This window comes from Bombina bombina, chromosome 7 (assembly GCF_027579735.1).
Source record: "Bombina bombina isolate aBomBom1 chromosome 7, aBomBom1.pri, whole genome shotgun sequence".
Taxonomy (NCBI): Eukaryota; Metazoa; Chordata; class Amphibia; order Anura; family Bombinatoridae; genus Bombina; species Bombina bombina.
In genome coordinates, this window is record NC_069505.1 from 84684247 (window position 1) to 84702411 (window position 18165).

General features: G+C 34.3%; 1 protein-coding gene across 1 annotated transcript in view; it reads left to right on the forward strand.

The window, feature by feature from the left end:
* The window catches only part of LOC128636240 (mucin-5AC), a 161481-nt gene that overhangs the window by 95676 nt on the left and 47640 nt on the right, over positions 1-18165 (forward strand). The window contains exons 11-16 of the mRNA XM_053689278.1: positions 4561-4655; positions 7013-7139; positions 7996-8248; positions 14627-14652; positions 15009-15025; positions 16917-16926. Coding sequence (XP_053545253.1) covers positions 4561-4655; positions 7013-7139; positions 7996-8248; positions 14627-14652; positions 15009-15025; positions 16917-16926 — 528 coding nt within the window. The remainder of the gene's footprint in view (positions 1-4560; positions 4656-7012; positions 7140-7995; positions 8249-14626; positions 14653-15008; positions 15026-16916; positions 16927-18165) is intronic.

Below are 18165 nucleotides of genomic sequence, written 5' to 3' on the forward strand. Positions count from 1 at the left end.
TTCATCCTATCCGGGAAGAAGAGGCGATCCGGACCGGCAACCATCTTGATCCAAGCGGCATCTTCTATCTTCATCCGATGAGGAACAGCTTCATCTTGCAGACCTCCGATGCGGAACATCCTGCTGGCCCGACGGACTACCGATGAATGAAGGCTCCTTTAAGGGACGTCATCCAAGATGGCGTCCCTCGAATTCCGATTGGCTGGTAGGATTCTATCAGCCAATCGGAATTAAGGTAGGAATATTCTGATTGGCTGATCAGATTGAGCTTGCATTCTATTGGCTGTTCCGATCAGCCAATAGAATGCGAGCTCAATCTGATTGGCTGATCGGATCAGCCAATCGGATTGAACTTGATTCTGATTGGCTGATTCCATCAGCCAATCAGAATTTTCCTACCTTAATTCCGATTGGCTGATAGAATCCTATCAGCCAATCGGAATTCGAGGGACGCCATCTTGGATGACGTCCCTTAAAGGAGCCTTCATTCGTCGGTAGTCCGTCGGGCCAGCAGGATGTTCCGCGTCGGAGGTCTGCAAGATGGAGCTGTTCCTCATCGGATGAAGATAGAAGATGCCGCTTGGATCAAGATGGTTGCCGGTCCGGATCGCCTCTTCTTCCCGGATAGGATGAAGACATGGAGCCTCTTCTGGACCTCTTCAGCCACCGGATTATGGATCGCCAGCCCCTGCTTGGGCTTGGATGAAGATTCCGGAGCCAGGACGGATTGGTGTGATACCCGGCGAGGTGAAGATAAGGTAGGAAGATCTTCAGGGGCTTAGTGTTAGGTTTATTTAAGGGGGGTTTGGGTTAGATTAGGGGTATGTGGGCGGTGGGTTGTAATGTTGGGGGGGGTATTGTATGTGTTTTTTTTACAGGCAAAAGAGCTGAATTCTTTGGGGCATGCCCCGCAAAGGGCCCTGTTCAGGGCTGGTAAGGTAAAAGAGCTTTGAACTTTTGAAATTTAGAATAGGGTAGGGCATTTTTTTATTTTGGGGGCTTTGTTATTTTATTAGGGGGCTTAGAGTAGGTGTAATTAGTTTAAAATTGTTGTAATATTTTTCTAATGTTTGTAAATATTTTTTTATTTTTTGTAACTTAGTTCTTTTTATTTTTTGTACTTCATTTAGTTTATTTCATTGTATTTATTTGTAGATATTGTATTTAATTAATTTATTGATAGTATAGTGTTAGGTTTAATTGTAGATAATTGTAGGTATTTTATTTAATTAATTTATTGATCGTGTAGTGTTAGGTTTAATTGTAACTTAGGTTAGGATTTATTTTACAGGTAATCTTCTAATTATTGTAACTATTTTAGCTATTAAATAGTTCTTAACTATTTAAAGCTATTGTACCTGGTTAAAATAAATACAAAGTTACCTGTAAAAATAAATATAAATCCTAAAATAGCTATAATATAATTATAATTTATATTGTAGCTATATTAGGGTTTATTTTACAGGTAAGTATTACAGGTAAGCTTTAAATAGGAATAATTTATTTAATAAGAGTTAATTTATTTCGTTAGATTTAAATTATATTTAACTTAGGGGGGGGGGGGGTGTTAGTGTTAGGGTTAGACTTAGCTTTAGGGGTTAATCCATTTAGCTATATTAGGGTTTATTTTACAGGTAAGTATTACAGGTAAGCTTTAAATAGGAATAATTTATTTAATAAGAGTTAATTTATTTCGTTAGATTTAAATTATATTTAACTTAGGGGGGGTGTTAGTGTTAGGGTTAGACTTAGCTTTAGGGGTTAATCCATTTATTACAGTAGCGGCGAGAATCGGTCGGCAGATTAGGGGTTAATAATTGAAGTTAGGTGTCGGCGATGTTAGGGAGGGCAGATTAGGGGTTAATACTATTTATTATAGGGTTATTGAGGCGGGAGTGAGGCGGATTAGGGGTTAATAACTTTATTATAGTAGCGGTGTGGTCCGCTCGGCAGATTAGGGGTTAATAAGTGTAGGCAGGTGGAGGCGACATTGTGGGGGGCAGATTAGGGGTTAATTAATATAATATAGGGGTCGGCGGTGTTAGGGGCAGCAGATTAGGGGTACATAGGGATAATGTAAGTAGCGGCGGTTTACCGAGCGGCAGATTAGGGGTTAAAAAAAATATGCAGGTGAAAGCGATAGCGGGGGCGGCAGATTAGAGGTTAATAAGTGTAAGGTTAGGGGTGTTTAGACTCGGGGTACATGTTAGGGTGTTAGGTGCAGACGTAGGAAGTGTTTCCCCATAGAAAACAATGGGGCTGCGTTAGGAGCTGAACGCAGCTTTTTTGCAGGTGTTAGGTTTTTTTTCAGCTGAAACAGCCCCATTGTTTTCTATGGGGGAATCGTGCATGAGCACGCTTTTGAAGCTGGCCGCGTCCGTAAGCACTGCTGGTATCGAGAGTTGCAGTGGCGTTAAATTATGCTCTACGCTCCCTTTTTGGAGCCTAACGCACTGAAAACCCAGCCATTCTGTGAACTCTAAATACCAGTGGTATTTAAAAGGTGCGGGAGAAAAAAAGCATGCGTAGCTAAAGCACCCCTTTGGCCGCAGAACTCTAAATCTAGGCGTTAGATAGACAGTTTAAATTGAAATATTTACTTTTTAAACGTTGCTGGCAATCTTTAGAAGTATAAGGAATGTGTTACCCACATTGCATCTAGGGATGGGTGAATGTGTTTATATTCGAATTCGAATGTTAGAACGAATGTTATTGTAGAAATTCGATTTACATAATAGAATGTTGATAAGAACAAATATTCTTAAAAATTCGATTTTCGAATGTTATTTAGTTTCCGAATGTCACATTCAAATTAGAATGTCATATTCAAATTTGAATGTCACTTTCAAATTCGAATATTACATTTATAAAACACAATTGTAGACTAGAAACACTATTTTGAATTCGAATGTCACATTCGAATCAAATATCACATTCAAATTTGAATATTACATTTATAAAACAGTATTAGACTAGAAATACTATTTCGAATTTGAATGTGACATTCAAATTTGAATATTACATTTCAAAATTGAATGAATAGATAGCTAAACATATTTTCGAATTTTATTGAAAAATTCGAAAACGAAAATTCGTTTTAAATTTCGAATACTCTACCTAACACCTAACCCCCTCTAAAATAAACCCTCACTCTAAACTAACCCCCACAAAATTACCAAAAATGTAAGTTACCAAAAATAATAAACTCCATTACCCAAAATAAAAAAACGTAATCCTAACACTAAAATAAATTACAATATCCCTTAAATTTAAAAGTTTAAGGAATGTGTTCCCCTTATTGCATCTTTATTATATGTATCAAAGTTTTTGAAAATGAGATATAAAAACAATTATCAGCTTTATTCGCTTTGAAAAATAGATTTACATATATCTGAGAATGTTAGATTTCTACTTATTTCTTGTTAGGTTTCTATTAGGTAAACTCTATAATGTACATTTTACTGAATAGGATCTGCATCGTTGTCACGTTCCGGTTTATAGCTGCTCAGGAGACAGACCCTCGGAGCAGTGGTAGGGATTTGGAGACACCAACCCCTGACCCGGGGAAGAATATCCTGGACATGGATAGTTGAGATTATGTGATTCATAGTTGCAAGGAGCTATTGCATGGTTAATGAAGTGTAAAACATATGTATGCAATATATTCTGGCTTCAAAGCGAACAGATAATAGATACTGTGACTGTTACTAGGAGTTGCTACAGGATTCAGAGGCGTAACTAGAAACCACAGGGCCCAGGTGCAAGAATCTAAGAAGGGCCCCCCACTCCCCCCCCTCCCAAAAAAAAAGTGAATTTCATACATATCTTTTTTTTTTACATTTAAAACAGAAAAAAAAAATGTGAATCAGATTACATATCTGCAAAAGGAGGTACCCTGTGCCCACAGTCTGTGAGATAGTCTGACCCCCTGTTACTGTATATAGTGACACTGTTTAACCCACCAGTACTGTATATAGTGAGTCAGTGACACAGTCTGTAATCTGCCGGCGAGATGGCTGGCATGATCCTACCCAACTCAGTACTTTATAAAGTGACCACAGTAGTTTGTGACATAGTCCAGCCCTCCATACTGTATATAGTGATGCTGTATAGTGACACTGTTCCCCCCCCTCCCCCATGCTGTAGTAAGAAGGTCTGTAATTTGCTGGTTCCACAAACATACACACACACACATACATGCATACATACATACACACATACACAGTTATATATATATATATACAGTATGTACATAACCATATATATATAGAGAGAGAGAAAAATCTATTTTAAAATATTTTTTTAAGATTTTTTAATAAGTGAAGAACATAAGGATTGCAAGTATTTCTATTTAACACACATTAAAACAAATCAAAATTGAATAAAAATGATATTGAATGTTTCAAGGTATTCAACTTCGACGACCTCAATAGTGTATATATACTGTGTGTATATATATATATATATATATATATATATATAAAGAAAGACAACAAATATTATAATTAATTAAAATATATATTGTAATAACAAATATATATTAATATTTCCGTTCTACAGAGGTATACGCTAAACATTGGTGTGGTCTGCTTCTTGATCCTGATGATGTATTCGGCCCATGTCACATTCTTGTAAATCCAAATATTTACTATCAGGTAAACTTACAATATCTTTTTCAAGAGAAATTGTAACCATACTAACTATATGTGAGATAGTTTTGTTTTTTTTAAGAATCATTTTAGATTTATGATCTGTATGTTATTATTAATTTATAACATTTTCTGCATGATTAAGTGTGGATAATAAGCTACCTTGACTAATTTACTATTGATACTCACCCTCCTTACATTCCAAATTCATATAATATAACACATTATTTTATTGTGTACCACTTCACCAATGAAAACAAAAATTATGTTGTATTACTGCTTCGTTAATTTTACAATATAATTTGGGATGATATATTTTATGGAAATAAAGAAGATTTGTTAAAATATATCTTTGTCATAGTACCCCCAATAATTTGTTATTTTTTTGCTCAACCCACTAGGTTATACTATAATATATAGAAGGTAAAATATCAGGGAACATGTCAAGCAAATATAACAATATCAGTTGCTCTTTGTTGTAAAATATTGTGTTTAAGTAAACTGTAATGCCCATTTTCATAATTAAAGAGACATTGAAGTGCTGTTTAATAGATAAAAAAATAAGCATGCATGTTTTATTTTATTAATTAATCTAACCCTTTGCCTGTGTGTAGCCCCCCCCCCCCCCCAAAAAAAAAGGCTTAGACACTATAGGCAGTCAGAAACCATAATACAGTCATTATTATCTGTAGCTTATATTTGTTAATAAAAAAGCATGCTGGTAGCATAATAGAGGGTGCAAGAATAGGGTATTTTTCATATAAAATATAAAAGAGGGGGCACCACATAATATAACTTGTTTGATGATTAAAAGATGAACACTTGTCTCAAAATGCTACTCACAATTGAGTTGCTACTGCAACAGAGTGCATCAGAAGTCAATAAAGCTTAAATGTATTATATTATTGTAAGTATTACATTATTATTGTTATCTCCTGGCAAAATCACAGGTATATTATAGAACATCAGAGGAAATAAAAAAATCACTAAGAGGAATTTGTATGCTGCTCATTGGTTTTAACCAGCTAGATAATTATGAAGAAAAAAAAATAGGTTTAATGACCCTTTAAGGGACACTGAACACAAATTTGTGATTCTGATAGAGCATGCAATTTTAAGCAACTTTCTAATTTACTCCTTTTATCAATTTTCTTCGTTTTCTTGCTATCTTTATTTGAAAAAAAAAAAAGGAATCTAAGCTTTTTTTTTTTGGTTTGGACCTCTGGACAGCACTTTTTTATTGGTGGATGAATTTATCCACCAATCAGCAAGAACAACCCAGGTTGTTCACCAAAAATGGACCGGCATCTAAACTTACATTATTGCAATTCAAATAAAGATACCAAGAGAATGAAACAATTTGATAATAAGAGTAAATTAGAAAGTTGCTTACAATGTCATGCTCTATCTGAATCACAAAATAAAAAAATTTGGTTCAGTGTCCCTTTAAGCATAAATATTCCTATTATTTCTGAAACAATCAAATTTATAGGTTAGAACTATGTTCAAAATAGACCATTTCTATCTATCTCATTTGGGTTTATAAAGGCAAGGTCAATCAAATAAATTATAAAACTGCATGTGTATTAAATTTACCATCTGGGATCTAGAAATAATAAACTCTTCGAAGATACTGAATTCAAGAATGTCTTTAATATAAATCTTGAGTAGTTTTTGTCCAAGGTGCTAAATATTATTATTATTTACTGATCTATTTTTGTAAACTGTTTAGTTTATGGGAGAACTCATTAATCCTTATGGGTATATATTATTTTATTTCTATTTATCCACACTGATTTATTACACTTAAATGGACAATCTACACCTTAGTCATCTTATTTACCATAGATTAAACAGCAAATAGACCCCAACACCCTTTCTATAACATGCAACATAAATGTTAAAACAGTTATTTTAAAATGAATATCATTTCTGGCCACTTTGAAATATCTGCTAAGCTCCACCCACTGATGACATCATGATCTTGGCTACATCTAGGCACTCTGTTGAATAGCATTGACAGTCTGTGGAATCCAAATAGTAAGCCTTTTGTGATTGGAAGCCATATGCAGCCCAGATTGTGATGTCATCAGTGGGAGGCGCTTGGCAGCTATTTCAAAATGTCCAGAAAACAATATTCATTTTAAAGTAACTTTTTACCATTACTGCTGCATGAAATAGAAAGGGTGCAGAAGGCTATTTGCAGCTTAATCTAAGGTAAGACTTTAAGATGACTAAGGTGTAGACTGTCCCTTTAAAGAGGAATACACAGGATTTAAACACATTATTCTCATCAACTGTAAACTAAGTTTCAGAAAAGATAAATGAAGCTAACCAATGTCTTGTACCAAATAACTTTGCAGAATTGCTTGATTGATACATGTAGCTGTGAGAAGAGTGAAGAATGCATGTGCGCTGCTCTAGCCTCATATGCAAAATTGTGTGCTGCCAACGGAGTTGTATTATATGGATGGCGACAGAAAGCCTGCTGTAAGTTCACCCTCTGTGTTGACTCCTTACATTATTTGACTTATTTATTCATTTATATTATTATTATTTTAGTTGTGCTCAATGACTTTACATGGAAAGCAGATAAAATAATGACATTAACTACAGTATGTAGAAATAAGATATTTTCTATTTTACTTGTTTTTTTGTTTATTTTCATGTTGTTTATACGTTATCCATATATGTTATAAATATTTGTTTTATTATTTACTTTAAAGGGGCATAAAACACAAAATATTCTTCCATGATTCAGCAGACAATTTTAGACAAATTTCCAATTTACTTCTATTATCAAATTTTCTTTGTTGTCTTGTTATCCTATAAAGCAGGAAGGTAAGCTCAGGAGCATGCCCGTGTCTGCAGCCCTATATGGCAGCAGTTTTGCAAGAATGTTATATATTAGCAAGACCACTAGATGGCAGCAGTTTTATAAGAATGTTATACATTAGCAAGAGCACTAGATGGCAGCAGTTTTATAAGAATGTTATACATTAGCAAGAGCACTAGATGGCAGCAGTTTTATAAGAATGTTACACATTAGCAAGAGCACTAGATGGCAGCAGTTTTATAAGAATGTTATACATTAGCAAGAGCACTAGATGGCAGCACTATTCCCTGTTGTGTGGTCTTCCAGACATGTGCATGCTACCTATGCAGATATCTCTTCAACAAAGAATAATAGAAGAATGACGCAAATTTGATAATAGAAGTAAATTGTAAACCTTTTTAAAATTGTAAGCTCTGTCTGAATCACAAAAGAAAATGTTTGGGTTTCATGTCCCTTTTACTGTTTTTAATACCATAATAACAAACCAATGACAAATGCCTTTTTCTGCAGACAAATACACACAATGCCCAAATAACCTGGTCTTTAGCTATTCAGTCACTTCTTACCAACCTACCTGCCGCTCTATCAGTGAACCCGACATGATCTGCAAAGTAATCTTTGATCCCCTGGAAGGTTGCGTGTGTAATAAAGGATATTATTTGGATAAAAGTGGTAAATGTGTTCCTGCAATTTCCTGTCCATGTTACTATCGTGGTCTTCCTATACCCTCTGGAGAAAGTATTAATGACAGAGGTGTCATATGGTGAGCATAAAATATTTACCATCACTATAACTTGTGATCTGTGTTTTGTTAATGTTTGTATTTTAAAGGGCCATAATACCCAAATGTTTAAACACTTGAAAGTGATGCAGCATAGTTGTAAAAAGCTGACTAGAAAATATCTCCTGAACATCTCTATGTAAAAAAGAAATATATTTTACCTCAAAAGTTCCTCAGTAGCCACATCCCATTGTAAAGGATTTCTAAGCAGCATTTTAGTGTGTCTGTCCTGGGACAGCTGAAAGGATGAGCCTTGTGAACTCTCATATTATTTCACCAATCAGGTAAAGGAAGCTTACTATGAAATCTCATGAGAGTTAAGTCAAATCTCATGAGATCACAGTAAGAGTTCATGACCTCAGCACTGCTGATGCTGATTGGCTGCTGTTCATTTCTTCATTTTTTTTTTTTACCTGCAGCTGGGAGCAGCTGAGTATAACTTTTCACACAGAACTTACTCTGCTGAGCTGAGGAGATTGTGAGGTAAAATATCTTCTTTTTTTACATAGAGATGCTCAGGTGATATTTTCCTGTGAGCTTTTTACAGTTATACTGCATCAGTTTCAAGTGATTTAGCATATGAGTATTATGTCCCTTTAATGTCTTGTAGTAATGTTACCTGTAAAGCTCATCATCTTGAAACATTTTGGGGTTGATTGCAATCTATTGTTTCATAATTATCACCAAGTTAATTATAATGACTGTTGATGAGCTGTTTTTGTTATGTCAATGGTATTACAATCAGCCAGTTTAATTTGTTTTATTATTTCAGTGAAAAATGACCCAGTACAGTCATGTTCCAGTTTTGTTTTTATGATCGCAGTTCACTTTTTTGACACTTAATGACACATTTAAGGGTCCTTTTTCCCTTATAAAATTAATCTGCTAAAAAAATACTACAAACAATATTTTCAAATTATTACCCAGTATCCAAAATATTGTCAAATATTACATTTATTTTGAACATGATCAAAATACGCTGAAATTACTCATTTGATGGTATCATCACCAAACCGATACAATAGTTTCTCGCTCAACCAATAAGTACTTTTACACTAATAAAAATGTGTGTAATTGATAACCCAACAAGCAGGCATGCTCACTATAATGATAATACAGTCACATACACATATCTCTAGGGTTTTGAAGCACCACAGTTTAATTGCATACATGTCAAAAAATGCAAAAAATTATTGTACTCAAAAGACCCAACTAGCTGCTTAACCTGATAATGACACTATACTCCTCTACAAATGTAGTGCATTATGTCAATCCTGTTAAACAGTGAGGGGGTTTGGTCTCATCATTGACCTTACTCACAGAGGGCCTGATATTCAAAACCTCTCCACTCAGGTGAGATATTATAAAGTGATCCTCCAGCACTGCAAGATTTCTAGTGACATTTCAAAAAAGGCAGATTTTGCTATGCTTCTCCAAGGGGCGCTGCCTGCATTTCTGTATGTGAAGGAGAGACAAGCCCAGTGCATTGGAGCATTGCATGACATGAGAGTTCTGCTGCATTTACACTCTGTGCTTTGTAATATATATCTATTTACACTTTACACTTCAGATTCACTTTTATTACATTTAAATTTTGCACTTTCTATTTTGTGTTATTTTGTATACAGCAGTTTATTTAGGATTGTGATTTTACAAATTCTGATTATGCTTTCACAGCAACTTTAACAAATTAGATGCATACTTTGTATATGTATGTGTATCTTTTACAAATTACATGGCACTTCGCATGTCTTCTATTTAAAATTAAACTGAAAAACTGTTAGTTTCCCAGAAAACATAATTACTTCCTATAGGTCAGATAATTAAACATTCTCTAGTTGGGAGAGAAATTATAGAGCAGACTTCACAGTGGCTGAATTCACTGATTTTTCTAAGAAAAGGGGAAAACCCTGAAATTTACAAAGAGATGAGAGATTCCTTCCATAGAAAGCAATAAAGCTCTATGGGATACGCAATTTCACATAAGAGAGAAAGGGTAACTGGAAAACACCTGGTGCTCAATTTGCATGAATTACAAATTATACTCAAATATTTTCACTACAATTTAACTTGCTTTTGTCTATATTTTTTGTATATATTATTTTACGGTTTGTTAAAATAGGTGTATTGTGAATTTTGAGCAAACTTCACCTGCATACAGCTGGTGAGATAAATCAGTGAGACCAGCTTACAAAATTTCAAGAGATTGGTGAGAGAGCTTCAGACATATCCTGGGAACTCCCCTGTTTAGCCCAGTGAATTGCCCTGTTCCTCCCACATTCTGAAACTGTCAGTTTTAGTTTGCAATGCAGCAAATACAAGGTGCAATGTAATTTGTAAAAGCGACACACAAATATACAGTATGATGAGTATTTATGATCCAAAACTTTAAAAACATAATCAGAATTTGTAAAATCACCACTAGAGCTATTTTTTTAAATATAAATGAGAAAGTAAAAAAGCTTAAATGTAATAATACTGAAAGTATAAATACTGTAATAATACTGAAATATAAAGTGATATAAAATACAAAGGGGCTGAATTATCAAGCTCCGAATGGAGCTTGATGCCCCTTTTTCCACGCGAGCCTTCAGGCTCACCGGAAACAGCGGTTATGAAGCAGCGGTCTAAACTTGCTCTATAACTCTGAGGCCGTGGACATCAATTCGCACAATCCTATATGATCGGGCTGATTGACACCCCCTGCTAGCGGACGATTGGCCATGAATCTGCAGGGGCTGGCATTGCACAAGCAGTTCAACAATGATAAATGCTGACACCGTATGCTGTCGGCATTTATAGATATGCAGCGGACATGATCCACTATATCAGATCATGTTGTCTCGCACCTTAATAAATAGGCCCCAAAGTGTCTCTCCTTCACATATAAAGAGAGAGATCTTGCAGTGCTGGAGAACTTTTTTTTTTTTTGAATATTCAGTGATTTCAGCCCCTGTGAATACTGAACTGCAATTTATCTCCAACTTGGAGAATCCTTTGGATAACAGGGCCAGAGTGAGAAACACCAAGGCTGTGATAGGAGGACAGAGCTGACTCTGAATCCTGTGTAAATTATAATGTTTTGCATAATAGAAATGCTACCAGAAGTGTTTCAAAATGAGGAGGAAACAAAGGTTGGTGGAGGTTTTTGCACCCCCACAGAGCCTATATATAAGACACAGGTGGTGGGAGGATGGGGAGGGTGCTGTTTGCCAGGGAGATGAATATAGGTTCTGATGTGTGAGGAATATGGTGACTGAAAGTGTGAACAAGGACTTATATAATGGAGAGTTGGGCTGATAGGGTGAGGTGAATGTGTGTGACAATACAATAATGAGGCAGTGTTTAAGAAAAAAATAATAAAAATATAAAGAGAAGGTATGCTGTAAGTGTAGAAGAATGAGGTAATGGCGGAATGGGAAGTGGGAGATAGGAAACTGGTGGTGTGTGGGGTGGTAAATATATGACATAAAGGTGAGTAGACGCTTATTATAGGAACAGGAGGACTGAGAAAGTGAGGAGTTGACATAATGGGGAGATTAGTTGGTAAGAAGGTGGTTGTGTGTGAGGAAGGAAAAAAGTGTGAGGGTGATTAGAGAATGATGTGAGGGAGAGGAGGACTTAGATGGTAAACTGGAGTTGTTATGAGGTTGAAGGGATTGACAAAGTTCAGTAGATCCAGAGCTTATTTGACTGTTGTGTAATTGATAAAGTCATAGTTAATGTCCTCTATGATATTAAAGGGACAGTACAGTGAATATTAAACTGTCATGATTCAGATAGAGCATGCTAATTTAAACAACTTTGCAGTTTACTTTTATTAATTAATTTGCTTTGTTTTTTGGTACCCTTTGTTGAAAAGCATACATAACTAGGTTCGGGAGCAACAATACACTACTGGGAGCTAGCTACTGACTGTGACTGCACAACTCTTGTCATTGGCTTATCCAATGTGTTTGGAGAATGAAGCAAATTTGATAATAGAAGTAAATTTAAAAGTTGTTTAAAATTGTATGTTCTATCTTATTAATTAAAAAAAAATTGAGTATTGTGTCTGTCTAATGATCTCACTGTTATGTCATTGATTATGTTTTGCAAAATTCCTTTGAGGGATGGGGCAGTTTATGTTTAGGATTTTCTTGCTTTTTAACTATCAATTACAAACTTAAACTCTGGCATATTATATATATAGTATATGTTGTTATTGTCCTTTGCAATCTGGGCTCAGTGCAGTGGATGAAAATGTGTCCTTCTCCACAATCTAACAGTAGAGGACTTGTTTCCATTGAGCCATAAATGGTTTTGCGCAAGGTCGCAAAATGAAAAAAAAAACTGCTGTCAAGAGCCATTACCCTTATCAACAGTTTGCAATGCCGCTTTTTCCTTAATTACTCATTACCGGAAGCTGTGGTCCGGCTGACAAAAAAAAATGTATCCCATAAAAAATAATAATGTCTGAAAGCGCCAAATTAGACCCCGTTTCCATTGAATGCAAAAACTGTTTAAACACTGTCAAAACCATACATTACGGCGTGCTCAACCAGGTGTAAAAGAGTAAAAATAAATTTTTGAGGCCTCTTTTCTATTGAGATTTTAAAGTTTACAAACAATGCAACTTTTCTCTTTTTAATATTATTTCTATTTGTAATATTTAGTGTTTCATGTGGGTGTTAAGTTGTTAATTATTTTTCAATATGTACTTACATATAAAAATATAATTAAGCACATACATCACTTAACTATCTCTATGCCTGGTGCAGCACTAAATGTGACATATGGAAATAAATATAACAATAAGTTAAAGAGAAAAAAAGGCAGAACTTAATTTTAAATACATTCTTTAAAATATTTGATTATTAATTAGCTGACCAAATCAATTTACCTGGTTTTAAAAAAAACCCACCAAACTTCTAACCCTGCAACTAGCTACCGTGTCTTTCCCTCTCTAGCCAATCAAAGGTAAGGAGTGCAGATGCTAACATTATATTTTTTAATCTAAGGTCAGGTAACCCTAGAAACAAACTTATTATTGTGCGTTTTTTGAGAAATCTGAAACCGGATGGAAGTGTTAACACAAAGTTAACTTACATATACATGAAAAGACCGACTGCACGCACTGTGCAAAACATTTCAATGGAAACGTGGTACTAAAATGGAGCCATAAACTACTTTTAGCTATTGTCAGTAGCTTATGGCTCCATATTTAATGACTCAATGGAAATGAGCCTTAAAAGGCCATAATACCCAAATGTTTAAACACTTGAAAGTGATGCAGCATAGCTGTAAAAAGCTGACTAGAAAATATCTCCTGAGCATCTCTATGTAAAAAAGAAAGATATTTTACCTCAAAAGTTCCTCAGTAGCCACCTCCCATTGTAAAGGATTTCTAAGCAGCATTTTAGTGTGTCTGTCCTGGGACATCTGAAAGGATGAGCTTCGTGCACTCTCATATTATTTCACCAATCAGGTAAAGGAAGCTTACTATGAAATCTCATGAGAGTTAAGTCAAATCTCATGAGATCACAGTAAGAGTTCATGACCTCAGCACTGCTGATGCTGATTGGCTGCTGTTCATTTCTTCATTTGTTTTTATTTTTACCTGCAGCTGGGAGCAGCTGAGTATAACTTTTTACACAGAACTTACTCTGCTGAGCTGAGGAGATTGTGAGGTAAAATATCTTCCTTTTTTACATAGAGATGCTCAGGTGATATTTTCCTGTCAGCTTTTTACAGTTATACTGCATCAGTTTCAAGTGATTTAGCATATGAGTATTATGTCCCTTTAAGTTGCGGCACAGCTAAATTCTATTTACAAAAATTCATTTTGTTTTTGCTTTCAATCAAAAACACCAAGTTAATATTTAATTATTAGTTTATATTTTGCCTTTTTCCTTTTTACATAATTTATATTTTTTATATGAGCAGCAGGCATTTTTGTTCTCATGTTAGATCTGCTACTATTTATCATTATTATCATTATTATTATTTTTTTACATTTGTTTTAAATTATTTATTTTTATTTTATATAAGCATTTTTGGTACTTTTTCTTGTTTGGAATACTTGTTTGGAATAGTTCTCATACTACTTCTTATTATTAATAGTATTATACGTATTTATTATTATTAATAATATTATTTATTATTATTCATATTATTATTGCATTTTTTTCTAACCCATCAAATAGTTTATGTGGAAGTCTAATCCCAGTCCTTTCCATATAAAAAGCAGGACAAGACTTTATGAATGCTCAAATGCTTTTATGAGGGATCAGATTTTTAGTTCAGTGTTTTTTATTTCACATAACAGTTTTGTCAAAATTAGTGAATCTATTAACTTTTTTTTTCTTTTCATATTCATAGCACCTGTAACAAAGGAAATCTAACTTGTACTGGATCTTATTCCGAAGGTAATTATGTATTTTTAATAAAGAGATTTAATTATTTTTCTTTATACTGTAAAATGACCTGGGGTATTTCATAAGATGGGTTAAGAAATAAATATAAATCAGATTTCCAATGAATATTGTAAGAACAATTTAAAAAGAAAATGATTTTTCAAAATAATATAACTCACAGTTCTTTAATTAAAGATTAGAATCATACAATGAGATATAAAAGTGATTGTGTATAATTTCCATTTTGTATTGTATTGATGATGATAATGTTGATAATATAAATGTATTGCTGAAATAAAATATGGAGTAATGGTAATCAGAAATATTTACAATATTAAGAAGAAAAGGTATTGGAGGCAAAAAAGTGTGATATACTATATGCAACTCCTAAGAGGACTAGTCAAACCCATCTGAAATACTGTGCATAGTTTATGTTATTATATTTTCAGAAAGACATATATTAGCTTGAAACGGTTCAAACAGAATATAATAAAATATTATATGGTCTATAAATAAAATATTTAACACATAGGTATAGCTTTGCTGAGAGAAAAAATGAGTAGTGATATGATAGAAACCTTCACAAATATTGAAGTCTTAAAGGGACACTGTACCCAAAAAAATTCTTTCGTGATTCAGATTGAGCATGAAATTTTAAGCAACTTTCTAATTTACTACTGTTATCAAATTTTCTTCATTCTCTTGGTATCTTTATTTGAAATGCAAGAATGTAAGTTTAGATGCCGGCCCATTTTTGGTGAACAACCTGGGTTGTCCTTGCTGATTGGTGGATAAATTCATCCACCAATAAAAAAGTGCTGTCCAGAGTACTAAAACCAAAAAAAAGCTTAGATGCCTTCTTTTTCAAATAATGATAGCAAGAGAACGAAGAAAAATTGATAATAGGAGTAAATTAGAAAGTTGCTTAAAATTGCATGCTCTTTCTGAATTACAAAAGAAAAAATTTGGGTACAGTGTCCCTTTAAATAAAGGTCAAAATAAAAATTAATAATTTTTCACTTAAAGAACAACACCAAAACAATATGTCATGACCGCAAATTGCAGGGTAACTGGTTAAGCAATAGTTTTTTGTTGAGTCTTCAGGGCTGATTTATCAAGCTCCGTATGGAGCTTGATGCCACTTGTTTCAGGCTCGCCGGAAACAGAAGTTATGAAGTAGTAGTCTAAAGACCGCTGCTCCATAACTTGTCCATCTGCTCTGAGGCCACAGACAGAACTCAACCCCATCAAATACGATCAGGTTGATTGAAACCCCTGAATCTGCAGGGGGCAGCATTGCACCAGCAGTTCACCATGTCCGCTCGCACTATAATAAATATACCCCTTCCTGTTTAGTATGAGATAAACATATACATTTACTACATGGGACTTCTCTTCGTCCAGAACCTACCTTTCAGTTTTTCTAGTTAAGGGGAGCAGATTTTGCATTATTATCTGGGGCCTCTCTAAAAGCATGTAGGCACTAAAATGCTGTATGATATGAGAAATACACTGGGAATGGAAGAGTCCCATATTTTGTTACTTTAGACTCAGTTCTATAAAACTCATTAGCATGGAGTGAAATCCCCATGCTGATCCTCACACGAGCAGACCTCACTCAATTCTCTACAAAAGAAGGCTGAACCTTGGCATCCCAGCAAGTAGAACGTTACCATCCTTAGGAAGTATTGACATTCTCTAGAATAGAAAGAAAATGTTTCTATTAGCACACAGAACTGGCATCAGAAATTTTTAAAGCAAATAAAATTATTTTCTTCTAGCTTCACATTCATATCTGCTTCTATCAGTCTAATTAGCTTATTGCGTATTTTGAGTCAAACTCACCTGCATACATTTGTTAAGATAAATCCATAAAGGATAAAGATGTGCAGGCCAGAACATTTAGTTTCGGACAAAATTTTAATTTCAGATATTCAAGGAAATTTTTTGTTTCCCCCAAATATTCGGTGGCTGCACTATTAGTTTTTGTTTAGTTAAAAAGTGAAACAATCGAATTTTCATTAAACATCTAATGAAAACAAATCTAAATATTTTAAAGCTACAGGTGAAAAGTTCACTTGTAGCTACAAATACTTAAAGGGACAGTATACACTCATTTTTATATAACTACATGTAATAGACACTACTATAAAGAATAAGATGCACAGATACTGATATAAAAATCCAGTATAAAACTGTTTAAAAACTTACTTAGAAGCTCTCAGTTTAGCTTTGTTGAAAAGGTAGCTGGAAAGCCCACTGCAAGTGGGAAATAAGACATTCCCCCTGCCCCTTCTTTTGCATATGAAAAGACCCTTTACACAAACAGAAGCAAGCTGGAGAAGGTAGCTGACAGTATTCACATAAAACTTTGGGGCTTGGTTAGGTGTCTGAAAATCAGAGCAATGTTATTTAAAAATAAGCAAAACTATACATTTTTTTTTTTAAAAAAACTTCATGGATTATATAAATAGATCATCTACAAAACATTTATGCAAAGAAAAAATGAGTGTATAATGTCCCTTTAACTTAACTTCCTCTGGAGAGTGTGCTAACCCAATCCTGGCTTAACGCTAACTTTAGTGCAGGTCCTGTTAGCCAAGCACACTAAGCCTGCTGTTAGCGCGGTTGCGGTTCTGGCAAGAAGAGGATAGGGTTAGTGCACTCTCAAGCATTAAGGTGTTTTCATTTTCTTTAATTTTAGTTGGTGCATTCATATTTTCGTTTTTATTTATTAAAATAAAAATCTCATTTTCGGGAGGAATTTGCATTTGTCCGAAAATTAATGTACATCTCTAGAAAAGGAGTTAAAATGTTAGGAATATACAATGGGTTGCTTTGGAAGTTCATCGTTTGAGGATCACCTGAAACAATAGTTAAGTAGCCTGTCCACCACCTAAAAATAGCATATTTAAATCAACCTGATCCGATATAATTGGTATGATTGACAGCACCTGCTAGAGGCCAATTGGCTGCCAGCGATTAGCCAGTATTACTTGTGCAATGTTAAATGCAGACAGCGTAAATAATTTGCTGTAGTGAATCATGTTTATCTGAGTCATAGTAAATAACATATCATCTTGTTCAATAACCATTTGTTTCTGTAACATATTATTAACCTTTTGAATAGTAGGAGAGACATTACTAATCCATCTTTACGAGCAATAAGGATAATATTAACAATCAATTTCTTGTTCTCTTTTAACTATGTATAATCATCAAAAAAAAATTAAAATTTTAGGGCTACATTACAAGTTATGTGCTAACTTTAGCGCATGATATTGAAATATTGCGCCTGTGCTAGCTTTGCATGTGTATTAGAAGTTGAAAGTTAACACAACCGCACGACTGCAAACTAAATTTTTGATCATTGGATTGGTGCGACTGAAGTCCTTGTGTAAAGGGTTACAGCTTAAAGGGACAGTTTACTCAAAATTTTTCTCCCCTTTAATTTGTTCCCAATGATCCACTTTACCTGCTGGAGTGTATTAAATTGTTTACAAG